The sequence below is a fragment of the Equus caballus genome, chromosome 29 (genome assembly GCF_041296265.1).
Source record: "Equus caballus isolate H_3958 breed thoroughbred chromosome 29, TB-T2T, whole genome shotgun sequence".
Taxonomy (NCBI): domain Eukaryota; kingdom Metazoa; phylum Chordata; class Mammalia; order Perissodactyla; family Equidae; genus Equus; species Equus caballus.
Genome location: NC_091712.1, coordinates 28,573,594 through 28,593,243, shown reverse-complemented (window position 1 = coordinate 28,593,243; position 19,650 = coordinate 28,573,594). Strand labels below are relative to the sequence as shown.

Sequence of the window (19,650 nt, the reverse complement as noted above, 5' to 3'; positions counted from 1 at the left end):
GAGAAAGACCAAGAGAGAGTGGCTTCTTGGAAGCCAAGTTGGAAAAGCAAATAAAGGCTAGGGAGTAATACTAAATAACTGTACTAAATGTTACTGATGGGTTAAGTAAGGTGAACGCGGAGAATCAACCACTGGATTTAGCCATAAGTCATTGGTGACCTTGATGAGCTGTTTTGGTGGAATAGTGGGAGAGAGTAGGTTTAAGAAAGATCTGGAAGGGAAGAATTGAAGGGAGGATAGGCAACTTTTTTGAGATATTTTTTTCTGCAAAGCAGAGTAAAGAAATGGAGTGGGAGCTGGCAGAGAAAATGGAATCAAGGGAACCTTTTCTTAGAGAGAAATAATAGCCTCCTGATTAGAATGATTCAGTAGAAAGAGTAAAGGTAGAGAAAGCCATGCAGAGTTTCTGGCCATATCTATACCCACATAAATTCCTATACCAAAAATTTCCTAGATACGATTGACTTATTTACTCCTTTTCCGTCATTTAATTTTTTTTTTTCGGTAAAATTTTGAGAAAGTCCAACTCTCTCAGGCACTGTTTTTCTGCTTCTTAACGACTCATCCCATTCTCATGACTGAAAGGTGGAGGTTTTTGGTAAGAAATTATATTAGCATGAAAAATTCTTGTCATCCATCACCATCAGTAAATATATATTAAAGGGCTAAAAAAACTCCCCACCCCCACACACAATGTTGTAATGTAATTATGAAGGGAAATTATTTATCCTATGCCTAAAATCCACAATTCAAAATAATATTGAAATTGGCCATCTAATTTTAACTTTTTCAAAATGGTTCTTTTTGATGGTGTCAAATTTGCAAATAGTGGACAGAGGCTCTTCTGTGAAATACAAACGGCCATTCTACCCTTCCTTTAAGGAATAATTTGGTGATAACAGTGTTTTAATGTATTACTCTTGAAGATACGTGAGTTCGTCACGTCTCAGCTTTAGACCTACCATTTGTACTTTTTAATAACTTGAGCTTCGGTGCTGAAAACTAGCAACTGTTCCTATTGAACTGAAAGGTTACTCAGAAGCCACTTGAATTCCAGCCAGCCTCAGACAAGATTAGCTGCCAAAGAGGCTACTGAGGGCCAGCTTGCCAAAGTTATGTTCCTTTTCAGGGAAAAGAGAAAAATTTAAATAGCTGGTTTCTTGACTTCTATTGTTTTCCCTTTCTACTTATCTACTTTCCATTGTGGATAAGTAATGAAAAGAATACTTTACACTTTCAAGATACTTTGAAGTGAGGAAAATTTCACAGTAGCAGCCAACTCTTTGAACCCTTCTTTCTACAAAACAGCATTGCACTGGGGGCTGGCCCAGTGGTGCAGTGGTAAAGTGTGCGTGTTCTGCTTGGGTGGTCCGGGCTTTGCTGGTTCGGATCCCGGGTGCGGACATGGCACCGCTTGGCAAGCCATGCTGTGGTAGACATCCCACGTATAAAGTAGAGGAGGATGGGCATGGATGTTAGCTCAGGGCCAGTCTTCCTTAGTAAAAAGAAGAGGATTGTTGGCAGATGTTAGCTCAGGGCTAATCCTCCTAAAAAAAAACCACAAAAAAACCCCCAGCATTGCATTGATGAATGAGAAAATATTTGTTTCATTGGGCACTCATTGTATCTTCATTGTGCCTTTTGGAAAGATAAAATTTGAGAATCTGTAAAGATGCATATGTGAGCGTGAGGGAGAGTGAGAGTGTGCACGTGCCCACACGCCAAGTTTAACAAAGATAAAGTGAAGCCCTTGTAAGTCATCGTGACACTTTATAACCATTAGAAACGGCTATATGTATGCCTGGCAGGCAGAAAAAGATATGTTTTCAGTTAACAGAAACATCAGTTGCATGTAGGGGTTTGTTCTGGCTTTCATTTTTCTGAACTGATGCATGCGTGGAACTTGAATTCAGATTGCTGAAAGCTGACGCCTCCCTCCATTGACTATCAGCTTTGTAACCTGTGTCAGGTAACTTAACCTCTCTGTGCCTCAGTTTTTCATCAGTAAAAATGGAGATAATTAGACGTGAAATTATGTGATGCTTGTGAATCAGCCGAGTGCAAGCATTCATTAGAAATTAGCAATTATTATTATTCATATACATAGTCTAATCTTAATAAATTGATTGCCCTAATTATTAACATAATATAGAACAATCTCAAAAATATACTGACTTTATCCTTTGAGAGAGAGTACTGCATTTAGAAGAAAGAAAATCAGAGAACTCTATTTAAATCTCAGAAAACATGATGGTTTCAAAAATGTGGAGTTTATGGACAACTTAAATGCCACTTCTAATTAAGAAAATCAAATATGCGTAAGGTATTTTTCTGTGAGGTGATGCCATATGAACCAAAAGGACTCCCAGAATCCATATTCCAGGTGTGCTTGAGTATCTACCTGTAGAGTAAGAAAAAGAAGAGAGGGGGCCAGGGCCCAGTGGCGTAGTGGTTAAATTCATGCTCTGCACTTTGGCCGCCCGCGATTTGCAGGTTTGGATCTTGGGCGCGGACCTATATGCTGCTCATCAGGCCATACTGTGGCAGCATCCCACACACAAAATAGAGGAGGATTGGCCGAGATGTTAGCTCAGAGACAATCTTCCTCAAGCAAAAAGGGGTAGGTTGGCAATGGATGTTAGCTCAAAGACAGCCTTCCTCACACACAAAAAAAAAACACAAAATAAAAATTAAAAAAAAAAAAAAGGGGGAGAGAGGAGTGAGCTTAAATAAATACTCTTGAAAAAGTGGCATGTCAGCTACCCTGACCTCTTTTCACTTCCTCAAACTGCTAAGCTTTCCTTGTCCTCAAGGTCTTAACATATGCCGTTCCCTCTGCCTGGACATCTCTTTTCTCAGCACATCCCAGGGCTAATGTTTTTCTTTACCCTTTGGGTTTTAGCTTAAATATCATCTCATCATCCTAACTAAAGCAGTGTCTTCCCACCATCATTCTATTATCCCAGCCTGTTATTTTTTCTCCTTATAATTATTTTTTGATAACTTTTTAAAAATTGGTCTCCTTTACTGGAATATCAAGCTCCATGTTGGAAAAGAAGATTTAACCTTTTTTCATAGTCATATATTCCCAGCATTTAACTTATAGTTACAGTACTCACAGTTATAAATGCATGTTTTTTGGTAAATTTTAATCTCTTCATCAGTACCTATGATAACACACAAAGTTAATAAATTTCCCTATGCTCTCAAGAAAATTGAAGCTAACATTTTAGCTTTTACATAATCATGAAAGTACCACAGAAGGATGAACTTGCATAGCTTGATTACCATCATCTCCGTGGATGTTTTGACATTAAGCCAAACGGTAAGCCAGTCACATTTGAGACTTCATTACTGGATGGATTTGAACAGTAATTATGTGCCATTTGCAAACTAAAGTATACAATGTTAATGAAAATGTGCTTCATCTCGGTAGCCTATATTATGGCTGAATTTTTAGAGTCAGGAGCTCTCATTATCAGTAATGAGTTTATGGTTTTGTTTGTGAAGAAACCAACAAAGCAGGGGTTAGCAATTCATTTTCTTGTTAATCATCACAGGAAAAAAAGTTAATTCTTCTAAACTGAAAAGAGATGACAATATCAGAAATGAAAAAATTATCTCCCCCAGCCAACACAAGCAGACAGTATAAGACAGACAGACTCTTTCCCCTTGGTTCTTGGCCTTGGAAGTCTATCCCATTTAGCTCTGTTCTAAAAATGTGGGCCTGACCAGTGTGGCAATGGAATGTCTGTCTATCCAGGCAGGTCAGGAGGAAACAGTTGAAGTCAGCTCTGACATTGGCTTAGCATAGTCCCATACATAAGGATGCTGTTTGGAGTCTTGAGGATTTGGGATGGAACATAACTTCGTCTAGAATCAAGGTAGCTTGAGGATACTAGGAGAAATTGATTTTGCCCAAGAGCACTGCTTTAGACTTCATATGACTATTTGCTACAGAAATAGATGACCAATTTGGGATCAAAAGTGCCACTCCTGAATAGGCTTTTGACTCATCCTTTTGGCTTTAAAAGAGAAAATACAAGAACCCTCAAGAAAATTGATCCTGGAAATATACATGACTGTGAAAGAGTAAAGTACAGCATCAAAAAAGCAAACTAAAGGAAAAGCATGATGCTTTTTGTGCAAATATTTGACGCAGAAGTGAAAAAAGACAGAAACTGAAGAGTGGATAAAACCAGAAATTAATCCCATTAAACCAAATTTTCCTATAAGCAAAGATCACATATTTGGAGTGAGAGTTCTGAGAATAAAAGGAGAAGATCCTGGTTGAGGTATTATTGGTGGTGGTTAGGTGCAAATTGCATGCTGGAACTGTACAATGAGGAAGGAGAATATTAAGATGGAGAAGAGGAAACATGGGTAGCTGAACACGAGATGTGCCTGCAAAGGCGAATACACCGAAGATTAGCTAATCACTGTAGGAACCCAGGGGATCGAGGGTACATCTTGCAATGAACCTATTCTGGAATTATGGAAAGTTGTGGACTGCCAGCTGTTCTTCACTGAAGACTACTTGAGGCAAAATGACCCAGAAAGTCCATATGGTACTGAAGGCAAAGCTTAATTAGATCTATCACTTCTAACTGCATAAATCCACACTCCTAGAAGGAAGCAGATTAATTGTAATGCATATGTGAGGAGGGTGACTTTCAAAAAGGCAACAGCTCTGGAGGCTAGAACATGCTACTCTTTAATAGTGGCCATCTTTGAGTGGGAAGATTTAAGGTGACAGTTACTGGTGTCTCTCTACCATGGGCACATGTAATTTCTATAATGAAAAATATTTTGAAAGTATATCCTATTATAGAGACAAGGAATGAATGTTATGTGGCTCCTTCTATAAATTACACTAAACATCAGTTCATGGTCACATCTCATATTGTAAAATAGTCAAAAGGTTAGTAAATTGGTGCAAAGATTCAAAAGATCATTGCCAAAAGTCAATGTAGCATTTTTTTTAACTGCTTAATTATTTAAACCTAGCAACATTTCTCAAAATGTGCAATTAAAAGCTATATTTGATTATTAGCAAAGGACTTTTTATTTATTTATTTTTTGCTTGAGGAAGATTGTCCCTGAGCTAATAACTGTGCCAGTCTTCCCCTATTTTGTATGTGGGATGCTACCACAGCATGGCTTGATGACAAGCGTGTAGTTCTGGGCCCAGGATCTGAACCCTCAAACCCCAGGCCACCCAGGCAGAGCATGCAAACTTTACCACTACGCCACCAGGCTGGCCGCTGCAGAGGACTTTTTCAATCTCTGTTTGAAACAGAATGAGACCGCACACAATTGGTGTGCGTGTTATGATCTTCCTTTCATTATGGAGTTCTTTTTTTTAAAATTTTTTTATTGCAGTAACATTGGTTTATAACATTATATAACGTGCAGGTGTACATTGTGATATATTTCAAATTCTGTGGAGATTACATCATGTTCCCCACCCAAAGACTAATTACAATCCACATTATGGGATTCTTAATGACAGAAATTTTGTGTCTTCACTGAGGTGTGACCTGAACGTTTGGCAAGGTGATTAAGTTTAGAATGCCAACATTGTGGCAATAGGGCCTGAGATCCTTTATAGAGTATTAATTATGCTTCCTGGGAATTTTGTACTGTGCTACGCCTACTATAGGAAACCCTCTCGGAAGATTAGGCATCGATTTGCAAGTGTGTTGGTGTAGAAAAACTCATATCTCCCTTGTGAACTTTACTGGAGCAAAAAATTGCAATGCGTTTTCTATTCCCCATGCATTTTACATTCACTCCTAACAATATAAGTAACCTATTTATTAATTTGTTATGATTCCAATTAAGGTGCATTCGATCTATAACTTTTATCCTTAAGCTCCTATTCTACTGTCTTTTCTAGCATTTATATCATGAAGGGTGGTCTTAGCCCAGAGATGAAAGGAAGGAAGGAAGGAAGGGAAGGAACAAGGAAGATTTTCTTAAAAACACTATTCTTTCATTTGCATGAGACTTGACAAGATAAATCCCGCCCACCACACTCAAACAAAAATGTAGTTTGTAGTGACAGAATTTTATGTTTACTTTAAGAAACCTGGAAGTGTGTGTTTCTTCATAAACAAATTATAAAAATGCAATCCCGTTAGTACAGGAAATTAATAAGTACCTTTCCTTCTCAAGCCTCAATCATCTTATATATAAGAAGATTTGGACTCAGTTGTTCTATGACTCTTAATGCGAGCCAAGCTTTGAAATTTCTTTGTAATTTTTATTATGACAATTCATACTGTTATTTATTCCAGTGACTTTATTTCCAAAGGTAGTTTCTCAGTTGGAGAAGCAGTTCAGAGTCATTTTGAGCTCCGTTAAACTCATTGCTTAGAGCTGTGATTACTTTCAGGTCCTAATTAAATGGGCAAATCTCTCTTATGCATCTTGTTTGGGAAGTCACAGGCAATCAAAAGTAGTTTGATGTTATGATTGATGAGCATTATTTGATTTCTGCTGTCCAACAATGTGTATACTCTTTATTATCTATGAATTGTCTTATTGGCATAGGATATACTTTCTGTGGCAGGGTGGTGGAAAGGGATCATTAAATGAAACATTACATGCTTTGTCTTTGAGAGAATGTTTCATTTGAAACAGAAACATGTCAAACATACCATGTGCGTGTTACTATAGAACCGAAAAGCCCTTTCCAGTTGTTTACACTTCGGATGCAAAATGGCAATTTGACATAGACTAACAGTGTGATGTGAGCATCTGCGTAAAAAGGCTACATATGGAGCATGCCCAGTGCGGTGAGTGCGTCCTCCGCCCTCCCCCTCCAGATCTCTGAAGATAAGGCTTGAACTTTACACTTGCAAATGTCACTGCATACGTTCTGCACTAGGTTTTTTTTTTTTTTTTAAAAGGTTCTCTTACAACTAATTTCCTTGAACGATCCAAGAGCAGGGAAGAGAATCCTTAGGGTAGTAAGGTGCATTAAGTTCAGAACGAGTTGATGCCTGTCTTTGAATGCACTTGAAGTGTTCTTTATTTTTAAAGCAATATAAAGCATTCGAGGGTTTGTTTTCCCCCCTGGAATGGGAAAATAAGAATCTTCTTGGATTGCAGTCCTCCGGGGTAGGGAGTGAAAGCCCCGGAGGCAGAAAGGGACGGAGAAGAGGGGCTTGCCCAGAGCATGGATAGCAAAGGAGCAGAGGTTCTCCAGGGCTCGGCGCGCGCTGAGGATCTGTGCCCGGGGCTGCAGCTGCGGACGAGAAAAGCGCTGTCTGGCTAATGAAGGCCACCTGGATCAGGCTTCTGAAAAGAGCCAAGGGAGGAAGGCTGAAGAATTCGGATATCTGTGTAAGCTCAAGGGCTTTCGTTTGGGGGAGACGTTATTTGGTTGTCGCTACTGCTGTTGCACTGAGTGCTGGCAGGGGCTCCCGCGATTTAGTAATATGATCCTGATTGCTAGAGAGGGAGCCAGGGAGAGTCCTGTAATTTTCGGAGCTTTTTTTCCCCTGTCGTGATTTATTGCTGTCGGCGATATCCCGGGCAGGTGTTTTCTGTAGCCAGCTTTCCTGAAACCTCTATTTAAAGGTATTGAAAAATGTGTGGCTTAGAAATTGAGTGAAGCTGGCTGCTGTCGTCTCACAGTTTTGTCAGAGAAGGTATCAGGTGAATAACAAGGGTACAAAAGGATGCTTAAGATTCAAGTGGGAGTCATCTCACGGTTGTGACATTTCAGAGAGTTCAAGTTCCTAACTCAGACTTTCTTTTAGGTTTTTTTATTAGACGTGCCTTCTTTTGAGTTGTAGATACGTGCGTTAGCTTGTAGATTGTTCTTGAAGCTATCCTTGAAACCCGCCTATGCCCTTCAGCCCGGCACTGCACCACGGAGCTGGTTTAATTATAAAGGAACTTCATCTGGCTTCCAGAAAGGATACTCGTTGGAACATAAGGCTTGGGAAGGAATGGGAACTTGGTAGGCACCGCTAGCCTAGTGAATGGTCTGCAAACCAGAGCAGGGTTTTTCCAGATGGTTTGCCACAAAATGGATTATTTTCTCCTCTTTTCAGGAATTTATAGCACAATCTAGGAAGCTGACTGCCATGTCGAGGAGACTTTTCCAATGCAAACATCATAAATGGAATCTATTTTAAAATGTACATTTTCCTCCCAAGGGTTCGGCAGACTCCTACACCAGCCGTCCATCTGACTCAGATGTTTCTTTGGAGGAAGATCGAGAGGCAGTGCGCAGAGAAGCAGAGCGACAGGCCCAGGCGCAGTTGGAAAAATCCAAGGTAAAACCATTTCTCCTCTGCCAAGTGCTCTCTTTGCCAGTTGTGCTGGGCCTGCGATGGGCCACCTGTGGAAGTTTCTCCTAAAGCGAATGTTTGGTTACTTATGGTCTGGTTTAAAAGAGATGCAGGATATGGAGCGTATTTTCTACCTTGGCAGAAAGAGGAAGTGTGATATATAAGAGTGGTCCTGCCTTTATGTTGTTTTATAGTCTAAATAACTCATTTCCACGAGTGGATTGTTTATTTAGACACAAAAAAGGACCTCTGAATATACACAGAGGAAAAACCATCTAATATCAAAATGATTTTCCTTCATTTTTTCCAGTAAACCGTATCTGTTTAGAAAAATAAACTTTCTTCAAGCTAATGTTTATTTTCCTAGATTTGAAAACCTTCCCCCCAAATTTTACTCTGTCGGTGTTTTATAATAGTCTTATATCTAAAAAATGGATTTCATTATGCTTTTCAAAAATAAAGCAACAAAGGATTTATTAATTAAAAATATTTCTTCCCTCGGAGCACCTTCTTCTCCATCCCATAATAATAAAGTGCGTATGTATGGAAGGGGGACTGGAAATCAGATTTAAAATATATAAGTGCAGGCTTGAGCTGAGATTCAATTCTAGTGTTCCATTTCACTAATTACAAAGATTAGAATTCATCTTCCCATGCAGTTGTTCCAATAGCAGCTATTCCTAAAGCATACGTTGTTCAAGTTCAAGGTACCTTGGCTTGTGTGATACTCAGTAACTTTTAAATGAATGTATTTTGACACGGTTGTTGGTTTTCTTTTGAAAAAATTACTGCTTTGAAAAAAGAGTAAGTACTGTGTTGATCTTGCGGAAAAAAAAATCAAGGATAACATTAGAATACTTCTGCTGGCTGCTTCGTCTCTGAGATGAGTCAAATCTGTGTGTGTTGCTATGGGAATCGTGGAGTGGAGACGGTGGTTCGAATGCACGGACAGCCCTTATGTAATATTCATGACCTCCAGCACAGCTGCCATAGTAGTTTACAGGGGAACTGCCAGGAGACCTTGACTTTTAAAAAGCAGTATTTCTGTACGACAAAACAGTGTTCTCACTTCAGTGGCAGGGAAGTCATCTCCAGGTCTGACAGTCTTGCCTGCAAGATGGCTCATAAACAGCAGGAGCAGGCAGCTGATAAAGCAAGGTGTGGCCATTAACTAATCCGCTTTACCAACGTTAACCATTGAAAACATTATGATGCAAAACAACCTGGGTGAACCTGGAGGACTTAGGCTAAGTGAAATAAGCCAATCACAGAAGGACAAACGCTGTGTGATTCTTCTTACGAAGCACCTGCAGTAGTCGAACTCACAGGAGCGGAGAGTAGAATGGGGGTTGCCAGGGGCTGGGGGAGGAGGAAATGGGGAGTTGCTATTCAACAGACATGAAGTTGCAGTTATGTAAGATGCATAAGTTCCACAGATCTGCTGTACAACCCTGTGCCTATAGTTAACAGTTAAAAATTAGTTAAAAGGGTAGATCTCTTGTTAAATATTCTTACTACAATAAAAAAATTATGAAGTTGAAATTAAATAACGAAGAAAAATGACGATGCATGATCAGTAAAGTTCATTGCCACAAGTATGTTTCCATTTAGAATCTGAATTCTACCTTCTATATTTTGCACCAAAGTGCAAAGAAAAGTCAAGAAGAAAACTAACAGTTTGTATTCCAGAAATAAGAGTGTTCTGTTTGCACTAATTTATTCATGTGGTTTTCATGTACCAAAATTAAACAGTTTCTCAGATTTATACCACATCATCATACAACTCAAGGTCTTGTAGATTTGGTTTTCAAAGCATTTACTAATCTGTCTGGACATTTTTGCCCGTGACTCTGTGCGGCAAGTCCCGAGTTAAGCGCCACAGCTGCATAGAACTTTTAAATATCTTTAAATATCTTTCACCCCAGGGTGGATCAAAATGTTGATCCTAAATCAAACCAGGTTCGTATTACTTGTCATACAGACTAAAAAGTTACAAATGATGTAGAAGATGAAAGAAAATGAAGAGAGTTTAAAACAAAGGCGAAATAACTGAAGGGCTCTTTACCATGTTTAATGAAAATAGTTGATTTACCCTGGTTTTTCTGCTTTAAAATTAGGTCAATATCTTAAACCTTTGATGTATCCAGATGAGTTACACTGGGGTAAGTGAGAGTTTGAATATGCTGGGAAAGAAGATAGAAGGACTAGGATTTAAGTTTGCTTTATGTTAAAATCATGGTTTGGTAGGTCTGGTTTATTAATTCCAAAATTCTTGAAGAAGGAATGCAAAAGAGGGATTGTTAGATGGCTCATTCATTGGGTTATTTTTATCTGTTTCTCTCCATCATGGCTTTGTGGGACCTATTTGAAAATGAAGGCTTAAAGTTTAAAAACATGTGAATTCATCGTTTAATAGTTTAAAACCCTTCGCACGTCCATTTTGGAAGAATCACAAGTTTTCTACATTTATTTTGTAACCATCATTGCATCTGCTCAAGCAGAAAGACTTTATAAGCGGGTTCCAATGTTCAGATCACGTGCAGGAAGTCTGTGCAAATGCTTGGAATAAAGCTCGGCAGTACTTTCAGATTCTGGCCCTCTATAAATACGAACTACATTATCCATTAATTGCCTTAATACATCTATGAAATAATTTAATAATAATAAGGATAAGGTGATTGTCGAGCAGTGAGACTAGAGACACTGCCTTTTGAAAATAAGTGACCTATAAAAGGTTATATAACCAGGCCCTCTGTGTTTCGAATAAAACATAATACTTTTCACTAGCACTTTGTATGGCTTCTCTTAAGCTAGTAAACTCTACACTGAGCAGATTATATATTAATTTTGAGCCAAGTAAGTATCAACTGACGTGACCTTGTTTTTTAATTTGCCATACTTTGCAAATCTTGCCTTATTTAAGCTGGTGCTCTTTGATTTTTGCCTTAAAGACAACTGGTATAGGAGTTTAAGTTATTCCCGTATTGATCTTTTTTAAAATACAGCTTTATTGAGATATAATTCACTCATTTAAAGTATATAATTCAATGGTTTTTAGTATATTCAGAGTTGCACAACCATCACTACAATTTTAGAACATTTTCATTGTCCCCCAAAGAAATCTCATGTTCTCAGTTAGCAGTCACTCTCCACTCTCCCCAACCCTCTCAGCCCTAGGCAACCCCTATTCAACTTTCTGTCTCTATAGATTTGTCTATTCTGGACATTGCTTATAAATGGAATCATACATTAGGGGATCTGTTCTGACTGGCTACTTTCATGTATATAATATTTTCAATGTTCATGACTGTAATAGTGTGTATCAGTACTTCATTCCTTTTCATTGCTGAATGATATTCCATTATATGTATATAGCACATTTTATTCATTTACCCGTTGGTGGACATCTGGGTTGTTTCCTCCTTTTAGCTATTGTGAATAATGCTGTTATGAACATTCATGTACAAGTTTTTTTGCATGGACTTATATTTTCATTTCTCACATGTGCATATCTAGAATGAAATTGCTGGGTCATATGATCATCTTTTTTATTTTTTGGTGAGGCTGAGCCAACATCTGTTGCCAGTCTTCCTCTTTTTACTTGAGGAAGATTGCCTCTGAGTTCACATCCCTGCCAATCTTCCTCTATTTTGTATGTGGGACACCCCCAGAGCATGGCTTGGCGACCAGTTTATAGGTCCCGGCCCAGGATCCGAACCTGTGAGACCTGGGCCACTGAAGCAGAGCGTGCGAACTTAACCACTACACCATCGGGCCAGCCCCATGATCATCTTTTTTTAATTGAGACAATAACTCTCTTCTTTTCCCCCTCACTCCCCAAAAATGATCTCTTCTCTACATGCAGAGACTCTGAGTTGGGAAATCTGGATGTGGAAGGGATTGGAGCAGGTATGAAACAGGTTCAATGCGATATTCTTAGCAGAATGGATTAACATTAAATTTTAAGTCGATTGTTCCTTCATTAGTGGATGTCTACTGGATTAAAGAAATTGTATTAGGCACAGTTGGTGAGCAGAGGGATTTCAAAGCCAAAGCACAGAGAAGAAACAGGCAGATCTTTTGGCTGCAGGAAGCTACTGTTTGTTTAGGGAGAAAAGTCTTGGCCTTAAGTCATGCTAATAAGAAGTAGAATGGAAGTACCTTAGGGGGAGTAGAGAAGTCTGTGAGCATCAGAGGAAAGGACTGCACCCTGTTGGCAGAAACAGAAAATCCTTCTTGGAGGAGGTGGTGATTTAAAACTAGACCTTACAGGATGGACAGATGGAGTTTAGCTGAGAAAGTAGGGAGTGGGGAGTGGAGAAGAAGGAAATGCTTCCTAGACTTAGTAAGTAATGTCAGTAAAGGCCAATATGAAGAAAGGCTTGGCTGCAAAAAAACATGGAACCTTCCAGAGAAAGGTCAATTTTTTGAGATCTTGCCAACTAGAAAATTTCTTTATCCTAGCCTCACATTTAATTAATAGTTTGGCTGGGTATAGTATTCATATATGAAAAACATTTTCTCCTTCAGAAATTTCAAGACATTATTTTGTTGTCTTCTAGCTTCCAGCACTGCTGTTATGATTGCCGATGTCATTCTGTCTTTTGGTGTGATTTTTTGTTTTTTTAATTTTCTCTAATATGTTGAGAACTGTTCTTCCTTTGGTATTTTGAAGTTTTGCCTTCTTGTGGGTCTTATGATTTATTGTGCCTGGCGTCTCATATGAATGTTCATTGTGAGGGGCCAATCACTTTAGTTCTGCAAAGTGTCTTATTTTTTGTGTGTGTGATAATTTTTTCTCCTGCGTTTTCCTCTTTTTCTGGTTCTCTAGTTTGTCAGATGTTTAATTAGAGCTTTCTTCTCTACTCATTTTTTTCTCTTCTATCCCTCTGTCTTCTACTGAGTTTTTCTCTACTTATCTTCTAAGCCATCTATTGAAATTTTTATTTTTGAAAATTTCTGGTTTCTAAGAGCTTTCTTCTCCTCTCCCCTTTCATAGCATCTTGTTTTTGTTCCATGGGTGTAATGTTTTCTCCTGTATCTCTTAAGATACTAATTTTCTAAACTTTCTGTACTGTCACTTTTTTAAGCTTAATTTTTATTTGATTTTGTTTTTATATACTGGAGATTTTCTTCAAAGGTTTGATATTTGGTGGTCCATTCATAATTCAGAGTGAGACATTGTACAGCTTACTGGAAGCTCTGAGTACAATGGCAATGCCTCTTGACTGCTGGTCTTTTATAGAGTAATTAATTGGTAGGGAGATGTCTTTATGTCTAGCTTGTGTCCCCAGAGAGGAGCCCCCAGTCTCCTGGTACTTTATATTCTCACTCTTTCTACTCTGTCAATTGCCACTGTCTACTGTTTCTATATTCTGCATTTTTTGTCTACTCCCATCTCATTTCCTGTTCTTTATGTCTGTGGGTTTATACTTTTTCCAAAAAAATATATTTTCAGGTGGAAGCATATGTTCAGTTGACCGTGTTTTATTCCTCATATCTAGCACTGAACATACTATAAAAGAGAAAAATGTTTCTCTTATGGTCTTAGTCCATAAATGGCTTAAACATTGGGAGAATCCTACCCAACTGGAAATATTCCCCTAACTCGCCTTTGCACGAGAAAGAAACATGAATGTGTTTATGTATGTGTTCAACCCAAAGATGAATTTTTATTTCCAAAAATGTTAAACATGTTTTAAAAAGATGTGTCTTATTGAGAAAATTATATGGGAGGTAGGAGAGAAGTGTACATATATGCCTATATTTCATACTTTCTTAAACCCACAAGATAGACTATTGGAAAGAATCCGAACAGCATGTGGCAGGTATTAAACTATAGACGGCTGCTCTTAGGGAAAAATTGCCTTTAACTGGTAAAAGACAACATCCAGCAGGGAGATCTCATCATAGAAAACATGAAGGGTGGCAGACATTCTTAGGAAAATCTTATTTAAGCTAACATTATTTTCCCGACATTGATTTCAATGTCGTCTTTTAATTTTTTGCATTGAAAACTTGTCTTATCTCTTTTGCTCATAGCAGTTACCTTCCAAATGGAGCTAGAAAGCTGGCTAAATATTTCTAATTTCCAGCGGCATGGAGTAGTTTATTGTTCAAATACACATTAGCTTAGATTGCATTTTTTTCCTAACTGTAAGAAATAAGAAGTGTGTGAAAGCCCCCTGGATCTGGGTTAGACTTGCACGTCACCTCGTAAATATGACTGGGTAGGCATAGTCATATACACTGGTGCTGTAACTCTCCCACTCAACTCAATGATAGCTGACAATAATAGTAATAAGAACAATTTATTGCGTGCGTGATTTATTGCCTGCGCTGCGTGATTACTGCTCATTTTAGACAGTTGGAAAGATATAAAAGGGAAAAACAAAGCTTTGTGTCTTTAGAGCATTTTGAAATACCTTTGAGTAATTATGGTCGTGCGGTATATACAGCATTGATTCCTATACTGTCTTTTACATCAGAAAAATCCTTATTCATCTCAGTTACCTTTTGCTACAGAACCAACAGCTCTCAGTTTAGTGGCTTGAAGTCACCACCATTTTTACTTAGGTCACAGTCTTCCTCCGTGCATCACTGGCCAACTGGAGGGCAAACTGGTGACCAGGTGATCTGGGATGGCCCCTTGTATGTGTCTGCAGGTCAGCAGCTGTCAAATTGGGTGTCTCATTCTCCTCTGGGTGGTCTGTCATCTTCTAGCAAGCTGGTTGGCTCATTCTCATGCTGGTCTCGGGGTTACCAGCACAAGAGAGAACAAGCCTCAGTGGGTGATATTCAAGTCTCTTCTCGTGTCATGTTTGCTGATGTCCTATTGACCGAGGCAAGCCGGCAGTCAGTGTGGAAGGGGACTACCAAGGGCATGGATTCCGGCCCTGGAATCGTTGCAGCCATTTTCTGCAAACAATCTGCCACACCCATCTTTTTTCTCTCTTTCCTCTTTCAAAGAAGAAATGTCTCCATACCTTTTAAGATAAGCAACCTTGTCTTTCCTCCCATCTCATCTTGCCCTTCCTGTTACTGCCAACCTTAATCACACCAAGCTTTGTCCTCCTGTTTCCATTTCTTTCATGTCTTCTCCACTTCCTTGAAACTCATTTCTGCCTCTATCGTTGGTCTCTAGTGACTTTCTAATCCAGTTCATTGACCTTTTATTAAGCGTTCCCTTGACCTCTCTGTAAACCTTGTCTTGTTTTTCTTCTCTGCTAGGTCAACTTTGTCTTGCAGGTGCTGGTTACAGCACAAATCTATTTCTACCACCTCTCTGGTTGTTGCATTTCAATCTCTTCTGCTGCTTCCCTCCACTGAAGTTTGGAAGTCCGTCCAACCAAATGCTCAGATCTTGACCTTCTGGCTTTTTATGCTTTAGGCATGCCTTTGGTTTTCAAACTGTTGCATTCCTCAGGAGCTGCTGCAGAGGCAAAGGGGTGCCCAGTAGGATGTGTTCCATGCACTCCTCCCAGGTTCAGTTAAATCAGCTCTCTCTTCATTCATTTGATATATTGGGACTTCCATGTAAGCTTTTCTTTGAATATAGAGCTTCACCTCCGTAATGAGTTTTAAAGTACCGCCATCTTTCCTTTTACCATCTCATCCTTCTCCTGGCTTCCAGCATCACTTTAAGTCTGTGCCTCTGCCCCTGACCTCTCTCCCCATTGTTAGCATCTCTATCAGTTTTGCCCCCATTTAAAATCAAGCTCTCCATTTCTTCCTTCAACTCTCTCTTATCTTCATTTTCCTATATCTGTCAAGGTTAACTTCATCCTCCCAAGCTTGAACCTTAGTCCAAGGGTCAGTAAGTTTTTCCTGTAAAGGGTCACGTAGGAAATGTGTTAGGTGGTGCAGGTCATGTGATCTCTGTTGCAACTACTCAACTCAGGGAAATCAGGATTTGGATTGCATCTCTACGTGAACTATCTGCTTGACCTTTTGATAAATTATGTGTGAAGCTCAGTCATGGTTCCAGTGATAATTGTATGGACTGGTACATGTTGTGCACAGGCTTCCCAGTCAGGGGACTGGTATGGGCATAGACAGCTGGAACTCACGGCTCCTGCCGTCAAGTTCAGTGTCTGATGGGGAGTCTGTATTAGAAGTTATGAGACCATTATTTTAATTTCCTCTTTAATGTGTATGGTCACCATACGCTATTATATGTGGTCACTATCATATTTGAGTTATCTGTTTATAACTTGGTGTGAGTGCTATATGGCAGATCTGTAATGTCCAGTGGCTGCAGACCCCCAGCTCACCATGTTGGGTCGGTTGCATGCCCATCCATCCCCTTGACTAAGGCATGTGTCCTCCTGAACTAGACTTGGAGCCCTTGGAGAGGAAAGGTGTGCTCCACACTTCTTAATCTCACTGGTACAGATTCCTGCCTCAGTTATCAAGAGCAAGTTAACACACTCTCTTGATCTTCTCACATGCTCTCTTCTCAGTAACACCTGAGTATTTTAGGAATAAATTACATATTGTAACCTACTTCTTTATGGTTATATTTCTCTTGGCAATCCTCCTACAAGTAAAGTTTACCTTTCTTATTGGTAAGAGTTACATGTTTTAAAGAGAAGCTGATACTCTAATTCAGTGCTCTCTTACAGATTTATGGGTTTTATTAATGGACGTTCTAGAGGGCTAAGGTTTGCTCACATTTCAAACTGCACTCTTGAGTAAGAACCCTTATAAGGACTGTTAACATAATACAGACTTCTGGCTATTTCAAAACCATAAATGGATTGGGAAAGGATTATTATAAACCTTCAGCTAAAGCCTTTTTATTTTTTTCTTAGAGAGCTGTAACTGAATATCTTCGTATTATTATAAACACAGCTATAAATACATGATTGTTCCTCTACTTTTTCTCTCCAATATGAAGGGGGAACAACACAAAGGCCTTTACACGGAACGTAAAATAGTCAACCTCTCTTTGCTCTTGACTTTTTGCCCCACCAACAGCTAATGGAAAGATGTTGAAAACTGTGAAAGAGTAGAATTTATTCAATTAGCAAACATTTGATGAGTAGTATTGTGCTATTGAGCTAGGAACTAGAAGAAGGGAAATCAAAGATGTGTTAGATATGGCTTCTCCCTCAAGAAGCTCATAGTCTAATGATGATGCCAGAGTTGTGTGTCACTGACTGAGAGTAATGTGGTAAGTGTTAAATTAGCATAGTGTGACCCAAATGCTGTAAAAATGGTGCGCGGGTGGACTTCAATAGTGCTGGGTGGGGTGGTGGTGGGGGTGGCTGGAAGACGGGAGGGCGGACACTTGGGACTCTAGGTGCCCCCACTGTTATGTGAGTGTTTCTTTGAGGACAGAGCCTTTGCTGACCAGCAATGTGCATTTCTAAGGTTAGCAAGATGGGCTGGTAATGGAGGGGTCCCACAAAGGCTGTTATTTTGGCTTAATTTTGTTTAACTCCCGCTTAATTTATCTTAAACTAACCACACTAAAGTATTATATTTTATCCTCAATTATTTTAACGTGTACAGCTCAGTGATATTAACTCCGTCCACATTGTTGTGTAACAGGTCTCTAAAACTTTGTCATCTTGCAAAACTGAAACTCTATACCTAGTGAAGGACAACTCTCCATTTCTCCCTCCCCCCAGCCCCTGGCAACTGCCATTCTACTTTCTGTTTCCATGACTCTGACTGCTCTAGGTACCTCCTGTAAATGGAATCACACGGTGTTTGTCCTTTTGTAACTGGTTTATCTTACTCAGCAGAATGCCCTTAAGGTTCATCCGTGTTGCAGCCTCTAACAGAATTTCCTTCTTCTTTAAAGGCTGAGTAATATTCCATTGTATAGAGGTACTATATTTTCTTTATCCGTTCGTCTGTCAATGGACATTTTTGGGGGTTTTTTTGGATATATCTTGGATTTTTGTTTTTAATCCTCCTGTTAGGTGGTACCATCAGCAAGTAGCAATGATAACTTAGTTTGTACGGTGTCTCTGTTTAACTTCCCGTCGTATTACTGTGCGTGGTGCTTGCAGCTTCTCAATGAGAAAGGGAGGGCAGGTATAGTTACCCCATTTCATAGATGAGGAAATTGATGGTGGATATTGAAGGGTCTTGCCCAAGGTCATTGAGCTCTTAAGTGAAGAATTAGCACAAAGACCCAGGCTTCTGTCTGGTAGGATTCTGTTCTTATGTTTTTTCACCTAATCTCTGAGCCCCTCTTAGAAAAATGTCAACTGAGATGCACTCATGTTAGCTCTTTATTTCATGCTCTGGAGGAATTAAAGGAATAAAACATTTCTTTTTTATTTAACAACAAAAGCAAAAAAAAAAAAAAGAAAGAAAAAACCAAGGCAACCATTAAAACTATTTTAAAAGTAGAAACACAAACTCTGCTCTTTTTTCTGCTGCTGAGTCTAGAGAACACAACCAGAGTTCACAAGCAAAATATTCACCTTTTTCCTCCACATTTTAAATTTAGTTTGTGGTCCTTATGCCATTCATTTGGAATGAGTACATTTTTGCATTATTTAAACAAAAATCTTGAGCTAAAATTTCTTGAATCTAAAAGGTTGTTAAAGGACAGGCTTTTAGGATGTATTATGTACTGTATTCTTGGTTAAATGGAGATACAAGTGGAATGCGCCTGAAAATATTTGAAAAGGATCTTCTTATAGAGAAATGGGGAAAAAAAATCAAATACGTAGGAAGAAGGTTATATGAATAAAGCTGAAGAAAGAGTTTAAGTAGGGCAAGAGAGAGAAGATTGAAATTACAATGAAACTATTTGAAAGGAGATTTTATAAGTGTTGTCTGTTCCTGAGGAAAAAAAGGATGAAAGGAACAGTCTAAAAATTATAGCAGCCAAAAATGTAAAGTTAGATGTTATAATTGACTAGAGAGAGATGAGAACATGTTGTAAAGAAAGACTAGGAAACCACTTTAGTGACAGTTTTAAAGAATTTTTGTGGCTTAAAAAAGTGTTGTTTTATTTTAACTAAATTCTGTCTTGAGGAAGATGAGTCGCGCAATTAGCTGTCAAAGTTGTTTATGGTCTAGTGATTTCTTCCTAATAGTTCCTTCTACTAGTGTTTGCAGGATTAACATCCATTGCTGTAAAAAAAAAAAAAAAAAAAAAAAAAGAGCCCGTTCTTGAGGCTGATACCATGCTCACCTTATCCTTCCAAGATTGGGCCAGAAATGTGTTTGGCAAGAGCTTGGCAAAAATGTAGGCAGTCAGTCAAGTCTTTAGTCTTTTAGCTTTCTAGTTCCATTCCCTGGATTTTAAGCAGCTTAACTCTTCCTTTTGTCATCCTAGAGGAACTGTAGTCGTCCTTCCATGAAATGTTGATTGGAC

General features: G+C 38.9%; 1 protein-coding gene across 8 annotated transcripts in view; it reads left to right on the top strand.

Annotated features, from left to right (window-relative positions):
* Positions 1-19,650, top strand: part of CACNB2 (calcium voltage-gated channel auxiliary subunit beta 2) — a 353,267-nt gene that overhangs the window by 218,360 nt on the left and 115,257 nt on the right. For 6 of the 8 annotated variants that reach the window (XM_001497017.5, XM_023632325.2, XM_023632326.2 and 3 more), the window contains one exon: positions 8,172-8,291. In XM_001497017.5, the coding sequence (XP_001497067.1) occupies positions 8,172-8,291 (120 nt within the window). Of the gene's footprint in view, positions 1-6,815; positions 7,351-8,171; positions 8,292-19,650 lie in introns of those variants that run through there. The other 2 variants (XM_070254930.1, XM_001497048.7) reach the window with 1 other exon arrangement.